This window comes from Amblyraja radiata, chromosome 36 (assembly GCF_010909765.2).
Source record: "Amblyraja radiata isolate CabotCenter1 chromosome 36, sAmbRad1.1.pri, whole genome shotgun sequence".
Classification (NCBI taxonomy): domain Eukaryota; kingdom Metazoa; phylum Chordata; class Chondrichthyes; order Rajiformes; family Rajidae; genus Amblyraja; species Amblyraja radiata.
In genome coordinates, this window is record NC_045991.1 from 3,180,543 (window position 1) to 3,197,126 (window position 16,584).

The 16,584-nt window shown below is 49.1% G+C and overlaps 1 protein-coding gene across 1 annotated transcript; it reads right to left on the reverse strand.

The window, feature by feature from the left end:
• Positions 1-1,724: 1,724 nt before the first annotated feature.
• LOC116966209 (probable G-protein coupled receptor 139) lies at positions 1,725-7,837 on the reverse strand. Its single transcript, XM_033012356.1, has 2 exons — positions 7,768-7,837; positions 1,725-2,638 (listed from the first exon to the last, which is right to left on the reverse strand). The coding sequence occupies exons 1-2, from the start codon at positions 7,835-7,837 to the stop codon at positions 1,725-1,727; spliced, it is 984 nt and encodes a 327-aa protein (XP_032868247.1).
• Positions 7,838-16,584: the final 8,747 nt, after the last annotated feature.

The following is a 16,584-nucleotide window of genomic DNA, read 5'->3' on the forward strand; positions in this document are numbered from 1 at the left end:
AGGCAGGAGGACGAGGAAAAAGTATTAGTTAGTCAGACTTAGTCAGCAGGAATGAATGGTGAAGCTGATGGGCCGCACGTCTAATTCTGCTCCGACGACATGAACCCGCACAAAACACACTAGGCGAGTACGAGGACGAGCGAGAGAGTCATCTCTCCTCTCTCTCGAGATAGATATCTCTCTAAGCTTCATCTCGATACGATCTCTCGCTCACTCTCTCTCATCTCTCTCCTCTCCTCGTCTCTCTCCTCTCTCTCTCTCCTCTACGCTCTCTCTCTGCTCTCGTAGCTCTCTCTCTCTCTCTCTCTCTCTCTCTCTCTCTCTCTCAGACACACACACACGTGCACACACACACGCGCACACACACACGCGCACACACACGCACACACACACGCGCGCACACACGCACACACACACACAACACGCACACGCACACACACACGCACACGCACACACAAACACACACACACACGCACACACGCACACACACACACACACGCGCACACATACACACACGCACACGCACTCGCACACGCACACGCACACGCACACACACACGCACACACAAACACACAAACACACGCACGCACGCACGCACGCACGCACACACGAACGCACGCACGCACGCACGCACACACACACACACACACACACACACACACACACACACACACACACACACACACACACACACACACACACACGCGCGCGCGCGCGGCATCAGAAGCGCGTTTGGCAATGTTAACCCAATAAATCAAGAACGATTTGTTTTAGTGTTTTCTCTCCGCCTTGGAAGGGGGGGGGGGGCCCTTTGGGCTATCTTTAATTGCACATTATCGGACTTTATTTTGCACTAATCGCTATACTCTTTATCCTGGATCTTTACACTGTCGACGGCTTGATTGTAATCATGTTTTACATTGTCTTTTATGGGATAGCAGGCGAAAAATGCTTTCCAGTAACCTCGCTATGCGTGGCAATATAAACTAAACTAAACAAAGCGACACTAAACTGAACTGAACTGAACAGAACTAGCTATTTTTAGCCACCCACCCAGCCGATCGACATATTCAACGGATATTTTAGCCATTCGATAACACTTCCTCCAAATTTTCCAGTATTTTAGTTATTAGCACGTAAACTACACGCTGCACCCTTTACCTGTATCTATACACTGTGGGCGGCTTGATTGTAATCACCTATAGCATGTTTTTTCCCGACAGCACGTAAGAAAAGATATCCCACTGTATCTCGGTATGCGTGACAATAATAAACCAAACCAGATATACCGGATATCCTGTCCTTCGCTATTAGTCTTCCTTCAATCTCTTTCCGGTGTTTTTAGTATTAAAACGTGGTACACTTTCCAAACCGGCAGCCGTTGTTTAGTTTAGCTTTATTTAGAGATACAGTGTAGAAACAAGCCCTTCGCCGACCAGCGATCCCCACACATTCACACTATTCTACACACACAGGGGACAATTTACAATTTTGCAAAACCCATTAACCTACAAACGTGCACAGCTATGGAGTGTGGGAGGAAATCAGAGCACACGGAGGAAACCCACGCAGGTCACGCGGTGAACGTACAAACTCCGTACAGAAAAACAGCTGTAGTCAGGATCCAAGGTCTCTGGCCATCTAAGGCAGCAACACCGCTGCGTCATTGCAACGATTGGTTGAGGCAAGCCAGTTGGGTCCGGGCAGATGTCAGTCCCTCGGGGTCAGTGTCGCGGGCGGAGTCCACGCTTGGGCACTGAGTCCGAGAGGAACTTCAGCAACCGGCAGACGGGAAAGGTGACAACCTCATACACCTGCTCCCTGAACTTGGCCTGGGTCAGGGCGTAGATACAGGTGTTGCTGCAAGAGTTGAGATACATCAGCATGGCTCCAACCTGGCTAACTTTGAGGTTGGGCGTCATCTCCAGAAGGATCTCCTGGTACACAAAGTCCACTACCCTGGGGATCCACAGTACCACGAAGCTGCCCGAGATGGTGAAGAGGAGAACCATGGACCTCTTCCTGTTCTCCATCTCAGTGTCCACCTGTTGACCGCCGCCTCCGGTTCCGCGGAAACCCTTGCGAGCCCTGCTCGTCACCAAGATGTGACGGACGGTCAGAGCGTTCAGCAGCAGAATTCCCACGTAGGGAATGAGAGGGGTTAGCACCGTCCCCGTCCACATGTACACGGCCCAAAGGGACTTTGAACACACGTTTCGAAGCCGACATATAGGGAAAGGGCCGGGGCTCCGGGCGAGTTCGTAGGTGAAATATCGTGGGATATTTCGCAGGTAGCTGACGGCGCACAAGGTGGTGATCACCCGGGTCGCCGTTTTTTCCGTGCAGTAACGGAGCTTCATTCGCGGGCAGCAGATTGCGACGAAGCGGTCGAAGGTGAAAGCCACGGTGAGCCAGACGGAGGAGTCCACGGCCGCCGCGTTCACGATGCTGTTGAGGGCACAGACGCTGTAGTGCAGGAGGACGGAGTAGGGGAAGTAGAGCAAGATCAGGTGGTTGAGGACCACGCAGAAGATGATGACCAGCAGGTCTGCCCCGGCCATGGACACCAGGTACCGAACCGTGCAGCCGGCGAGGCCGCAGTTCCCTCGGCACAGGACCACGATGGTGATGACATTCGCTGTTGAAAAGCGGAGGGAAAAAGCGTGATTGGTCGGCGTCCTAACATCTCGGCCCAATCCTCGGAGAGTGGAATATAATATAGAACAGTCAGTTCACAGTTACAGTTGACCCGAAAACACTATTTCCTGTCGGACAACATGTTGTACAGTTACGTTTAGTCTATTGTACCGAATTACAGTGAAAATCTTTTGTTGCATGCTATGCAGTCAGCAGAAAGATAACACTATGATTACAATCGAGTCATTTATAGTGTATAGGCCCTTGATAAGGGGGAACGTTTTGCACAAGGTAAAGTCATCAATGTCTGACCCAGGACTTGAGGTAGATAGTAGTTTAGCATTGCTCTCTGATTATGGTAGGATGATTCATTTGCCTGAGAATAGCTGGGAAGAAACTGTCCCTGAATCTGGATGTGTGCATTTTCCCACTTCTATATATTTTGCCTGATGGGAGAGGGGAGAAGAGGTAGTGGCCAGGGTGCCACTTGTGCTTGATTATGCTGCTGGACATGCCAAGGCAAGGTGAGGTGTAGATGGAGTCAATGGAAGAGAAATTGGGGGTTTTTTGTGATGGTTTACAATTCGCTGCAATGTGTTGCGGTCTTGGATAGAGCTGTTCCCAAAGTAAGGTGTGATGGCTCAGGATTATCAAGTCTACAGATGACTCTTAAACTGGTGGTATTGTAGATAGAAAAGAATGTTATGGAAATTGTTAGAGGCTGCGCGCTGACGTAACAGTAGAGCTGGTGCTTCACAGCATCAATACAATACAATACAATACAATACGGTTTATTTGTCATATTGCTCAAAAAGTGCAAGTGAAATGAATACGTCAGCAGCGATGCAATGATAAAGAGCGCACACAAAAACACAATTAAATTTTAACATAAACATCCACCACAGCATTCATCACTTTGGTGGAAGGCACACAATTTGGCCAGTCCTACTCCATTTCCCCCCGTGGTCGGGACCTCAACCCTCCGCAGCCGCCGCTGCGGGCGTCCAGATGGTAAGGACAAGGTACGAGTCCAGGTAAGGCCACGGGGGATGCGACCTGGAAAAAGTCGCCTCTCCTTGGAGGAGGCGACCGAAACGGTTTACCCCTCACCCCCCCCACACCATCCCAACACAAAACACACAAATAAACATTAAAAACATACTTTAAAACATACTAAAAAAATAAAAAAAGTTGACAATAACTAACGCGCTGCTGACAGGGCTGCCACCATTGCAGCGCCCCCGCCGACCTGGGTTCGATTCTGCCCACGAGTGCTGCTTGTATGGAGTGTGCACGTTCTCCCCGTGCCCTGCGTGGGTTTTCCCAGGGTTCTCCGACTTCATCCCTCACTCCAAGGCCGAACAGGTTTGTAGATAAATTAGCTTCGGTAATGTTATGAATTTGCCCCAGTGTGTGTAGAAAAGTGTTAGTGGGCGGGGTCGCTGGTCGGAGCGGACTCGGGGGCCGAACTGCATGTTTCTGCACTCTATCTCGAAGCTAATCTAAACTAAAATTACAGCAGGAGCTTGATCCGTTGTGCAAGTTGGCCGAGGAACGGTTGATGGAGTATAATACAGATAAGTGGGAGGTGTTGCACTTTGGGAAGTCAAACCGGGCCAGGACAAATAAAGCGAATGCAAAGGCAGTGGGAAGTATTGTAGAGCAGAGCGATGCAAGAATGCAGGTACATGGTTGCGTGTAAGTGGTGTTACGGGTAGATAGGGTGTGTTATAAAGCAGAGGGATCTAAGAGTGCAGGTACATCGTTGCTTTAAAGTGATGTCACAGGTAGATAGGGTGTGTTGCAGAGCAGATAAAACATTGAGTGCAGGTACATAGTTGCATGAAAGTGGGAGGAAATGGTGCATCTCGCAACATCTCGGCCCATGCATTAGAGAGAGCGGGGAGCTTTAGTTATAAGGAGAGATTGGATGGGTGTGTTGTTTCTCACTGGAACGTATGAGGCTGCGCTGTGACCATATGGAGTGATGGTCGAGAGCTTCAAGTTCGTGGGCGTAGACATCATCACCAAGTTGTCCTGGACCAATCACATTGATAAAGATAAATACGAGGTGTTGTATTTTGGAAGCACCAACATGGGCGGAACCTACAGAGTGAACTGTGGGGCTCAGGGGAGTGTTGTAGATGACAGGGATTTAGAAGTACATGAACATTGTTCGTTTGAAGTGACACACCATGTAGATAGAATGATCAACTAGGTATTCGGAACATATATCGGATAGACGCATATAGTCTCTTGCCCAGTGTCGAGAATGGAAAACCAGAATACGTAGCTTTAAGCTGAGGGTGTGGGAGCGGGGGGAGGATTTAATAGGAACCTGAGGGGTAACTTTTTCACACAAAGGGTGAGTGTATGGAACGAGCTGCCGGAGGGGGTAGTTGAAGCAGGTAGTATCGTAACGTTTAAGAAACATTTGTACAGGTACATGGATAGTACAGGTTTAGAGGGATATGGGGCAAATGCTGGCAGATGAGACGAGTGTAGATGGGACTTTGGCCGGTGAAGGCAAATTGGGTCGAAGGGCCTGTTACCATGCTTTAAGATCGACTCAATAACCACATTGATCTGCGCCAAGAAAGCAGACGGACGAACCTACCTCCTCAGGAAGTTCGGCATCTCTCCAATGAAACGTGTTTGCTTCACCAGATTCATCGGAGAAAGGATCGAATTGGAATAGGTCGCAGTTTGGTATGGCAACAGTTCTGCCGGAGACTGAGTGAAATTGCAGATTTTCAGGCGTCGTCGAGTCCACCACACAAACCAAATCTACCGTTGCGTCACCCCGCCGCCCCCATTGCACATCGTGCCGCCCCATGCTCCCACGATTCTAATGAACCTAACTACGGACCTTGTACTAGTCTCTGTAATTGTAACACTATAACACAGTGCACTATATTTTATACATTGTCATCAGGTCATATGTGATACGAACCATTCGGCCCATCAAGACTACCCCGCCATTGAATCATGGCCGTTTTGTATTTCCCTCCTTACAGCATTCCCCTGCCTTCTCCGTGTAACGCATGGCACTCTTACTAATCAATAATCTATCTTGCTCTGCCTTACAGATATCCATTGACTTGGCCTCCACAGCCTCCTGTGGGAAATAATTCCACAGATTCACCACCCTCTGACTAAATAAATTCGTAATCATCTCATTACAAAAGGAACGTCCTTTAATTCTGAGGCTATGACCTCTAGTCCCAGACTCTCCCACTAGTGGAAACATCCTCATCACACACACTCTATCCAAGACACTGTACATGCTGTACACTCAATGCATGCTGAAATTTTTTTTGTATGGCTTGATTGTGTTCAGCTAGGGAATAAACGTTGTTAAAGATATCTCGGTACACGGGGCAATCACAAAGCACTAACAATTTCAAAAGCCAAATCCTCCCATTACGCAGCTGTTCTCGGTTTTGCCAAGCGGTAAGTTCCCAATATGTTAACAAGCCCATTGCTCGGATTTGATCCATGCTCTCCAAACTTTAATGGTCTCCATAGTTAAATATGTTTATCAGTTAAGCATCACCGTGGCGCAACGGTCGAGCTGCTGCCTTACAGCGCAAGAGACCCGGGTTCCACCCTGAATACGGGTGCTGTGTTGGCTGTAAGGAGTATGCAAGTTCTCCCCATGACCTGCTTGGGGTTTGTTGGGATGCTCCGGTTTCCTCCTACATTACAAAGAAGTGAAGATTTGCAGTTCAATTGGCCTCTAGTTAATAGCCCCGACTGTGTGGGATGCCAAACTGGGATAACATTGAACTAGTGCATGGGCGATCGCTGGTCGGCGAGGACGCGTTGGACCTATGGGCCTGTGTCCTTGCTGTACCTCTAAACTAATCGAAACGGATAATATCCCTTTGTCCAAACCCTCAGTCACCCAAACCCCAATACCCACTGTTCTAACAGTAAGCTAACTGTGCAGATAATGGATATTATCCCGTTTCCTATTCTTTCTGTCAATGAGACTCTGCTCTTCACTGTCTTAACACTGAAGGTTCAGCGAAGCTGCAATTAATCATTTCATTCTTCAGTTTCGGCAAATATAACGAGAAATTACTCTTTACACTTTTGATTCTTGACGACGTGTTCTCATCTTCACTGAATCCATTACCCCTCCCTGGACTCGATCACGATCAGCCGAGGAGCACGGTGGTGCAGCGGTGGAGTTGCTGCCTTAAAACGCCAGAGACCCGGGTGCTGCCTGTTCGAAGTTTGTGCGTTCTCACCGTGAACGTAACTAGAACCATAATGCACGCTTGGGTTTTCCCCGGATGCATCGGTTTCACTTCACGTCTTAAAGACATAGTTGTATCATAGTTTCTATCGGTATCTGCAAATTGTCTCTGGTGTGTAGGATAGTGCTAGTATAACGGTTATCTGGTCAGCTTCGAAATAGGCCCTTCGGTGGGTCGAAAGGCCTATTTCCGCGCTCTGTAAACTACACTAGACTACGCATGGAGCGTGGAAACAGGCCATTCGGCGCACCGCACCCGCGCCATCCAGCGATCACTCCGTACACTAGCACAATCCTACACAGTAGTCACAATTTACAATTTACGAAAGCCAATTAACGTACAAACCTGCACGTCTTTGCAGTGTATGGAGCACCCGGAGAACACCACGCAGTCACGGGGAGAAAGTACAAACTCCGTACGGACAGCGCCCGCAGTAAGGATCCGACCAGGGTGGCTGTCGCTGAAAGGCAGCAATTCTACCGCTACGCCACCGTTCCGCCATCAAACTCACACGGTCCAACATACACACTGAAATATATAGCCAAATATGAAGAAGGGTCACGACAAGGAACGTCAAAAATTGCTTTCCTCCATAGATGCTACCTGACCTGTTGAGTTACCCCGGCATTGTGTGTCTCTTCGTTGTATACCAGCATCTGCAGTTCCTTGATGCACATGAAACCCGCAGTTTTTGGTTTAAAGAGACAGAGTCGTACACAGTGACACAGGCACGTTATTCCTTCACAAATCTACACCCACATATACACTAATATTTTCACACTCGTCCACACATAAGCCCTACACAGGCAGCGCGTTTTTAAGCAGAACGTCTCTGGTTAGGTGAGTCCGCCCTTCTCTAACCTACCGGTAACCCCGACAACAGCCAGCGAATGGTAGAACACGTCTTGGACCAAGAGGAAAACCAGGTCTCCCATTTTCGGACCTAGTCTGTGCCGGAGTGTCGGGGTGGAAAGCGTCGCGAAACCGAATAGAAGAGTGCACAAGAACAGCTCCTTGTGTGTCTATATCCGGGAGGGACTGAAGACTAAGAAGGGTTGGTAGCAGCCTCGGAGAATGCACCAATCAGATTGTCGTTTTCCAAGAATATATAGTTATTGCGATTACGCAAAGGGTACCCAACACTCCAGTGAATCGCCTCTTGGGACCAAATGAAGCAATTGAACATGAATCAACAGCGTGTAAGAGCGGTGAGATTGGGTCGTTCTTCGCAAAGTTTTTTTTATGTACCATAGCAGCTCAATGATGTTAGACACAGACAAATCGGAGTAACTCAGCGGGCCAGACAGCGTCTCTGGAGAAAATGATTAGGTGACGGTTCACGTCGAGACCATTCTTCAGACTGAGAGTCACGAGAAAGGGAAACGAGAAAAACAGACGGTGATTTAGAGAGGTACAGAACAAATGTATGAAAGACATGCAAAAAGCAACGACCTTCAAGGACACGTGGTGCCCGAAATGGTCCATTGTCGGCTGTGGGTTAGGTGATAACGAATGATACAGACGGAAATTGAACAGGACGACAATGAAACTAGTAGCGCGACTCGGGTGGCGGATGGACGGGAGAGAGGGCAAGCAAAGATTACCTGAAGTTAGATAAATTAATATTCATACCGCTGGGTTGTACGCTGCCCAAGCGAATTCCTCCAATTTTCGTTTGCCCTCACTCTGACAATGGAGGAGGCCCAGGACTGAAAGGTAAATGTGGGAATGGGCAGGGGAGTATCAGTGTTTGGCAAAGGGGGGGGGGATCACGTAGGGCAAGGTGGACTGAGTGAAAGTGTTCAGCGAAAAGATCGCACAGTCTACAGCTCGGTCACAACGATATATAGGAGTCCACAATTGGAACCGCGGATATAGTAGACAAGGTTGGATGAGGTGCAAGTGAAATTTTGCCTCACATGAAAGGACTGTCAGGACCCCTGGACAGAGTTGAGGGGAGAGGTATAGCGACAGCTGTTGCATCTCCTGTGTTTGCAAGGGAAGGTGGTAATGTTGTCCATAAAGCCCAAAGTGACTGTCGGCTTTGCATATAGACTCATTGGGCTGTTTCAATGCATTCTACACTTAATCGGGGATTGCACTTATGTATGACACTATCCTTACTGAGCCACAAGCAAAAAAAGAATCTCACAGTACCTTGGGACGCGCGATAATAAAGAACCATTGAACTATTGAGATTTGCTAGTTGGGCACGAGGAACAGTGAATATTGGAATTTTCAGAAACACAGGGGATAGAGGAGGTCTCTACATCCGACCCTCTCTCTTTCCAGAGACCCCAACTCGATGGGATCACATTTCTCCCTACATCTCGCACCGCCCTGTCATCACGAAGTACTATCCTCCATACGCTCAGCTCCCAAGCCGAGTACCCCATGTCACTGTTATTCTCCACTTTAACCCCTCCCCATGTCCCTTCCCACGCATATCCCCGGCAACTCTCACCAACTTCTACTGATGCACCCTGAAAATAATTTTATCAGAATGTATCACAACTTGGTTTGTGAACAGCTACACCCAAGACCGCAAGAAATTGCAGTGAATTTTGGACGCAGCATAGGCCTTCACACACACAAACCTCTCTTACATTGACTCCATTTAATGGTGTTCGTTTTCACACTTCTACACCTCTTGCCCATGGGAGAGCGGAGGGTTAACCGAGGCGACACTGGTCCTTGATTATGCTGCTGGCCTTGTCGCGGCAGCGTGAGATGCAAATAGAGTCAATGGAAGGGAGATAGGTTTGAGTAATGATCTGGATTCAGTCCACAATTCTCTGCAGTTTCTTGCGTCTAGGATGGAGCTCGTTCCAAATCAAGCTGTGGCGCATCCCAATAACAGGCTTTGTTTTCGCTGCATCGGTGGACGTTGATGAGAGTGGTTGGGGACATGCCGGACCTCCTAAATCTTGGAATGAAGTGGATGTGTTGGTGTGATATCTTGCAGGTGAATAAGCATCCGGCTAGTGGGAGGCTTTGAACGGTGTTATCGCGAGTGTTCAGGAATAGCGCTCAATGTTAGGATGAAGGGCGAGGCTGTCCGGTTAGGGAAAATAAGAGACTGCAAATTCTGGATTCTGGCGCAATCTTCCTCAGTCGCCTGAAACTCCGTTGGTCGAGGAAGGGACATTAGTCAGAATGGACGAGTTGGGCCGATGTGCCTCTTGTCGTATAACTCAATCCCTCTATGACAGTTAACGGTGGAGGAAGGGCGTGAGGATTGAAGCGGTAAAGGAGATAGGGTTAAGTTGAGGGGGGAAAGATGTAATGTCAGGCCGAGGGGTACCTTTTTTACACAAAGGACGGTGGGTGTGTGGAACGAGCTGTCGGAGGAGGCAGGTACTATCGCGACTTTTAAGAAACATTTAGACAGGTAAATGGATTGGATGGTCTGGGTGTTCAGGAAAATTACTAGACCGCCCAAACTAATCCTCGCGCATATTTATCCCATAGCCTACTTCCTGCCTCCTTGTCCCTTACGCTGTGGCTATGTACCAAAGCAGTAAAGAGATAAATCAAACCCTATGCGCGTAGGAGGGCAGAAAATGCGCGAACACGAACAGACAGAAATTGAGCATGACTGAAAGAAACGTGGTAACAGATCGATACAATTAGGAATTAGAACAGGGAGAGAGGGGTGGGAGGGAGGTAGAGAGAGCGAGAGAGAGAGAGAGAGAGAGAGAGAGAGAGAGAGAGAGAGAGAGAGAGAGAGAGAGAGAGAGAGAGAGAGAGAGAGAGAGGATAGAGAGAGATTCGATCTCAGCGGATAGCGCTATAGATATCGAGGGGGTAGCCGCGATCTGAGCTAGACCTTATCTCGGAGCTCGCTCGTACGCATTAGAGGAGAGCCCTCCCTAGACGCGATCATCTAGCGAGTTCGAGACTAGCGCGCTCGCCTGCTCCGCGCTCTATCCCTTGCCTCCCCCTCCTTATTTCTCCTTCCACCTGCCCCACGCCTCTCTTTGCGGCACGGTTCTCTGCGATCACTGCTGCCTAGAGCGCTTTCAGCTTGTCTGTACGGAATGTATGCGTTCTCCCCGTGACAGCGTGGGGTTTATCAGAAATCTTCGGTTAATGGGCTCGCTATAAGTGAAAAACGTCCATAGTGTGTGTAGGGTAGTTTTAATATCGCTGGTTGGCGCGGATTCAGTGGGCCGAAGGGCCTGTTTCCGCGCTGTATGTCTAAACTAAACTGAAATCACCCCGCTCCTAAGGCTTCCTCCTTTCCTCTCCTTCCCTCTCCTCCCACGTCTTTTCCTCCGGGGCCTCCCCTTCCCCTTCTCCCGTCTCCCTCAGCCCTCCTTCTGCGTCAACGAATTCCCCACCCATGCCTCCCCCCTCTACGCCATTCTTTTTCTCCCCTGCCTCCCCTCCTCGTCCCATTTCATTTCTGCCTCCTCTTAACCCCTTCTCCTCCACTCCCGTCCTTCTACCTCCCAATGTTGAGCCGTCTCTAGCCTCCCACCTCTTACTCTCCCCGTTCCTCTCTTTCCCTTGATCCTTCTAGCTACCAACGCACCCCCCCCCCCCACCCGTCCTTCTCCCATAACCTTCGCTCCTCGTCCACTCCCCTGCTCTTCGCCCACTCCCCTCGTCCACCAATCTAAACCCTACACCACCTCCTCGTCCCTTGCCTTGCCCATTACATTCTTTTCTCCCTTCACTCCCCCTCTCCCTCATGCTCCTATTCCCACCACCATCTCTCCTGGCCGCATGTTTGTGCAGCGGTAGAGTTGCTGCCTTACAACGCAGAGGCCCGGGTTCGATCTGTACGGAGTTTGAATATTCTCCCTGTGACCGCGTGGGTCTCCTCCGTGTACTTTGGTTTCCTTCCACATTCCAAACACTTACAGGTTTGAGGTTAACTGGTTCCGGTAAAAATCGTAAATTGTCCCTAGTGTGTAGGATTGTGCTATGTACGGTATGATCGCTGTTCGGCGTGGACTCTGTGGACCAAGGGACCTGGTTTCACGCTCTATCCTAGTCTAGTGCAGCTCAACAGCGCGGAAAAGGGCCATCGGACTACCTATTCGAAGCTGACCAACTATAACCCTTAGACTAGCACTATTCTCCATACTAGAGACACTTTGCAGATCGCAATACAACTGTAATCCTGAACGTCTTTGTGTTGTGCGGGAGGGGGGGGGGGGGTTGGCGGAGCATCCGGGGAAATCGCAAGTGTCCATTAGGGTTCATTGGGAGAACGCACAGCCTCCGGGCAGGCAGCATCTGTGGTCAGGTTCGAACCCGGGTCTCTGACGTTGTCAGGCAGCAACTCCACCGCTGAACCACCGTCCATCCTCCTTCCAGGCACCACATGTTGACAGTCTGAAGACGGATCTAGACCAGAAATGTCACCCATTCCTGCTCTCCAGAGATTCTGACTGTCCCGCTGAGTTACTCTAGCAGTTCTGTCTACCTTCGATTTAAAACAGCATCTACAGTTCTTTCCTACAAAAGTTGATAGTTGGTTGATTGATTAATTGATACTTTTTTTCTCACATGTACCAGGCGCAGGGAAAATCTTTGTTTTGCTAAGATACAATAAACAAATATGCAAAGAGCCGCCACGTATAGGGTGCCGACAATGTATCAAAGGTATTCAAAAGATTCCCGAATTCCCCCTCTTCCTTCTCGCCTCACTTCTCCATTCTGCCCTCTTCCTTCCCGGTCCTTGTCGGCTCCTGCATGGCTGAAGCAGCGCTCGCCGGAAGTTCCCGCTCAACTCACTTTCATTTGAGTTGAGTAAGACCACCGAGGTTCGAGCTCAACGGGGAAGCCTTGCACCCACTGTAACGGTGCTGACCGGGCTAACATAAAGTGTACCCGGGTTAATATTACTTCTGCATATAGAGAATAGTGAAAGGCTTGGAAAGAGTGGATGTGGGCAGGATGTTTCCAGTAGTGTTTAGGACAAGAGGCCATAGCCTCAGAATAAAAGATCGTTCCTTTAGGAAGGAGATGAGGAATAATTTATTTAGTCACCGGATTGAGAATCTGTTGAGAAACCCTGCACAGGCAGCGCGTTTTTAAGCAGAACGTCTCTGGTTAAGTGAGTACGCCCTTCTCTCACCTACCGGTAACCCCGATAACAGCCAGCAAATGGTAGAACACGTCTTGGACCAAGAGGAAAACCAGGTCTCCCATTTTCGGACCTAGTTTGTGCCGGAGTGTGGGGGTGGAAAGCGTCGCGATACAGAATAGAAGAGTGCACAAGAGTGTCTATATCCGGGAGGGACTGAAGACTAAGGAGGTTTGGTAGCAACCTCGGAGAATGCACCAACAGATTGTCGTTTTCCAAGAATATATAGTTATTGCGATTACGCAAAGGGTACCCAACACTCCAGTGAATCGCCTCTTGGGACCAAATGAAGCAATTGGACATGAATCAACAGCATGTAAGAGCAGTGAGATTGGGTCGTTCTTCGCAAAGTTTTTTTTATGTACCATAGCAGCTCAATTCAATTCAATTCAATTCAATTCAATTCAATTCAACTTTAATGTCATTGCACAAATACTAAGTATGGGTACAACGAAATGCAGTTTTGCCTCAGTCCGTAGTAGTAGTGCATATAGAAATTTAAAAAAAAGAAGATACAGAATAATCAAAAATACAGAATAATTAAACAATGGGGACGGAGGGACCCATTTGTGTCTAACAATGATGTTAGACACAAAAAAATCGGAGTAACTCAGCGGGCCAGACAGCGTCTCTGGAGAAAATGATTAGGTGACGGTTCACGTCGAGACCATTCTTCAGACTGAGAGTCACGAGAAAGGGAAACGAGAAAAACAGACGGTGATTTAGAGAGGTACAGAACAAATGAATGAAAGACATGCAAAAAGCAACGACCTTCAAGGACATGTGGAGCCCGAAATGGTGCACTGTCGGCTGTGGGTTAGGTGATAACGAATGATATAGACGGAAATTGAACAGGACGACAATGACACTAGTAGGGCGACTCGGGTGGCGGATGGGCGGGAGAGAGGGCAAGCAAAGAGTACCTGAAGTTAGATAAATTAATATTCATACCGCTGGGTTGTACGATGCCCAAGCGAATTCCTCCAATTTTCGTTTGCCCTCACTCTGACAATGGAGGAGGCCCAGGACTGAAAGGTCAATGTGGGAATGGGCAGGGGAGTAGAAGTGTTTGGCAAGGGGGGGGGGGGGGGGGTCACGTAGGGCAAGGTGGACTGAGTGAAAGTGTTCAGCGAAAAGATCGCACAGTCTACAGCTCGGTCACAACGATATATAGGAGTCCACAATTGGAACCGCGGATATAGTAGATAAGTTTGGAGGAGGTGCAAGTGAAATGTTGCCTCACATGAAAGGACTGTCAGGACCCCTGGACAGAGTTGAGGGGAGAGGTATAGCGACAGCTGTTGCATCTCCTGTGTTTGCAAGGGAAGGCGGCAGTGTTGTCCATAAAGCCCAAAGTGACTGTCGGCTTTGCATATAGACGCATTGGGCTGTTTCAATGCATTCTACACTTAATCGGGGATTGCACTTATGTATGACAATATTCTTACTGAGTCACAATCAAAAAAAGAATCTCACAGTACCTTGGGACGCGCGATAATAAAGAACCATTGAACTATTGAGATTTGCTAGTTGGGCACGAGGAACAGTGAATATTGGAATTTCAGAAACACAGGAGACAGAGGAGGTATCGACATCCGACCCTCTCTCTTTCCAGAGACCCCCATCTGGATGGGATCACATTTCTCCCAATATCTCGCACCGCCCTGTCATCACGAAGTACTATCCTCCATACGCTCAGCTCCCAAGCCGAGTACACCATGTCACTGTTATTTACAACTTTAACCCCTCCCCATGTCCCTTCCCACGCATATCCCCGGCAACTCTCACCAACTTCTACTGATGCACCCTGAAAATAATTTTATCAGAATGTATCACAACTTGGTTTGTGAACAGCTACACCCAAGACCGCAAGACATTGCAGTGAATTTTGGACGCAGCATAGGCCTTCACACACACAAACCTCTCTTACATTGACTCCATTTAATGGTGTTCGTTTTCACACTTCTACACCTCTTGCCCATGGGAGAGCGGAGGGTTAACCGAGGCGACACTGGTCCTTGATTATGCTGCTGGACTTGTCGCGGCAGCGTGAGATGCAAATAGAGTCAATGGAAGGGAGATTGGTTTGAGTAATGATCTGGATTCCGTCCACAATTCTCTGCAGTTTCTTGCGTCTAGGATGGAGCCGGTTCCAAATCAAGTGGTGGCGCATCTCAATAACAGGCTTTGTTTTCGCTGCATCGGTGGACGTTGATGAGAGTGGTTGGGGACATGCCGGACCTCCTAAATCTTGGAATGAATTGGATGTGTTGGTGTGATATCTAGCAGGTGAATAAGCATCCGGCTAGTGGGAGGCTTTGAACGGTGATATCGCGAGTGTTCAGGAATAGCGCTCAATGTTAGGGTGAAGGGTGAGGCTGTCCGGTTAGGGAAAATAAGAGACTGCAAATTCTGGATTCTGGAGCAAACTTCCTCAGGCGCCTGAAACTCCGTTGGACGAGGAAGGGACATTAGTCAGAATGGACGAGTTGGGCCGATGTGCCTCTTGTCGTATAACTCAATCCCTCTACAACAGTTAACGGTGGAGGAAGGGCGTGAGCATTGAAGCGGTAAAGGAGATAGGGTTAAGTTGAGGGGGGGGGGGTGTAATATTAGGCCGAGGGGTACATTTTTTACCCATAGACTACTTCCTGCCTCCTTGTATCTTACACTGTGGCTATGTGCCAAAGCAGTAAATAGATAAATCAAACCCTATGCGCGATGGAGAGCAGAGAATGCGCGAACACGAACAGACAGAAATTGAGCATGACTGAAAGAAATGTGGAAACAGATCGATACAATTAGGAATTGGAACAGGGAGAGAGGGGGTGGGTGGGTGGTAGAGAGAGAGAGAGTGGGTGGGAGATAGATAGAGAGAGAGTGGGCTGGAGGTAGAGAGAGAGTGGGGGAGGGAGAGAGGGAGAGAGGGAGGGAGAGAGGGAGAAAGGGGGAGCAGGAGAGGGAGAGAGGGAGAGAGGGAGAGAGGGGGAGAGGGAGAGGGAAGAGAGTGGAAGAGGGCGAGGGAGAGGGAGAGGGAGAGGGAGAGGGAGGAGAGAGGAGGAGAGAGAGGAGAGGGAGAGGGAGAGGGAGAGGGAGAGGGAGAGGGAGAGGGAGAGGGAGAGGGAGAGGGAGAGGAGAGGAGAGAGAGAGGAGAGAGAGAGAGAGAGAGAGAGAGACGAGAGAGATAGAGAGGAGAGAGAGAGAGAGGAGAGAGAGAGAGGAGAGAGGAGAGAGAGGAGAGAGAGAGAGAGAGAGAGAGAGAGAGAGAGAGAGAGAGAGAGCGCCTCTGCCTCATCCCATTGCCTCCCCACTCCTCTAATTCCTCCTTCCACCTACCCCCAACCCCTTCTCTTTGCGGCACGGTCGCTCTGCGATACACTTGCTGCCTAGAGCGCTTGCAGCTTGTCTGCACGGAATTTATGCGTTCTCCCCGTGACAGCGTGGGGTTTATCAGAGATCTTCGGTTAATGGGCTCGGTATAAGTGAAAAACGTTCATAGTGTGTGTAGGGCAGTTTTAATATCGCTGGTTGGCGCGGATTCAGTGGGCCGACGGGCTTGGTTCCGCGCTGTATGTCTAAACT

Bases quoted from the DNA above. Each gene is read 5' to 3' on its own strand.
- LOC116966209 (XM_033012356.1), bottom strand. From the start codon at position 7,837: ATGGGAGACCTGGTTTTCCTCTTGGTCCAAGACGTGTTCTACCATTCG. The intron at 2,639-7,767 runs GTAGGTTAGAGA...GCTTTTCAACAG, and splicing joins GGCTGTTGTCGGGGTTACCG to CGAATGTCATCACCATCGTG.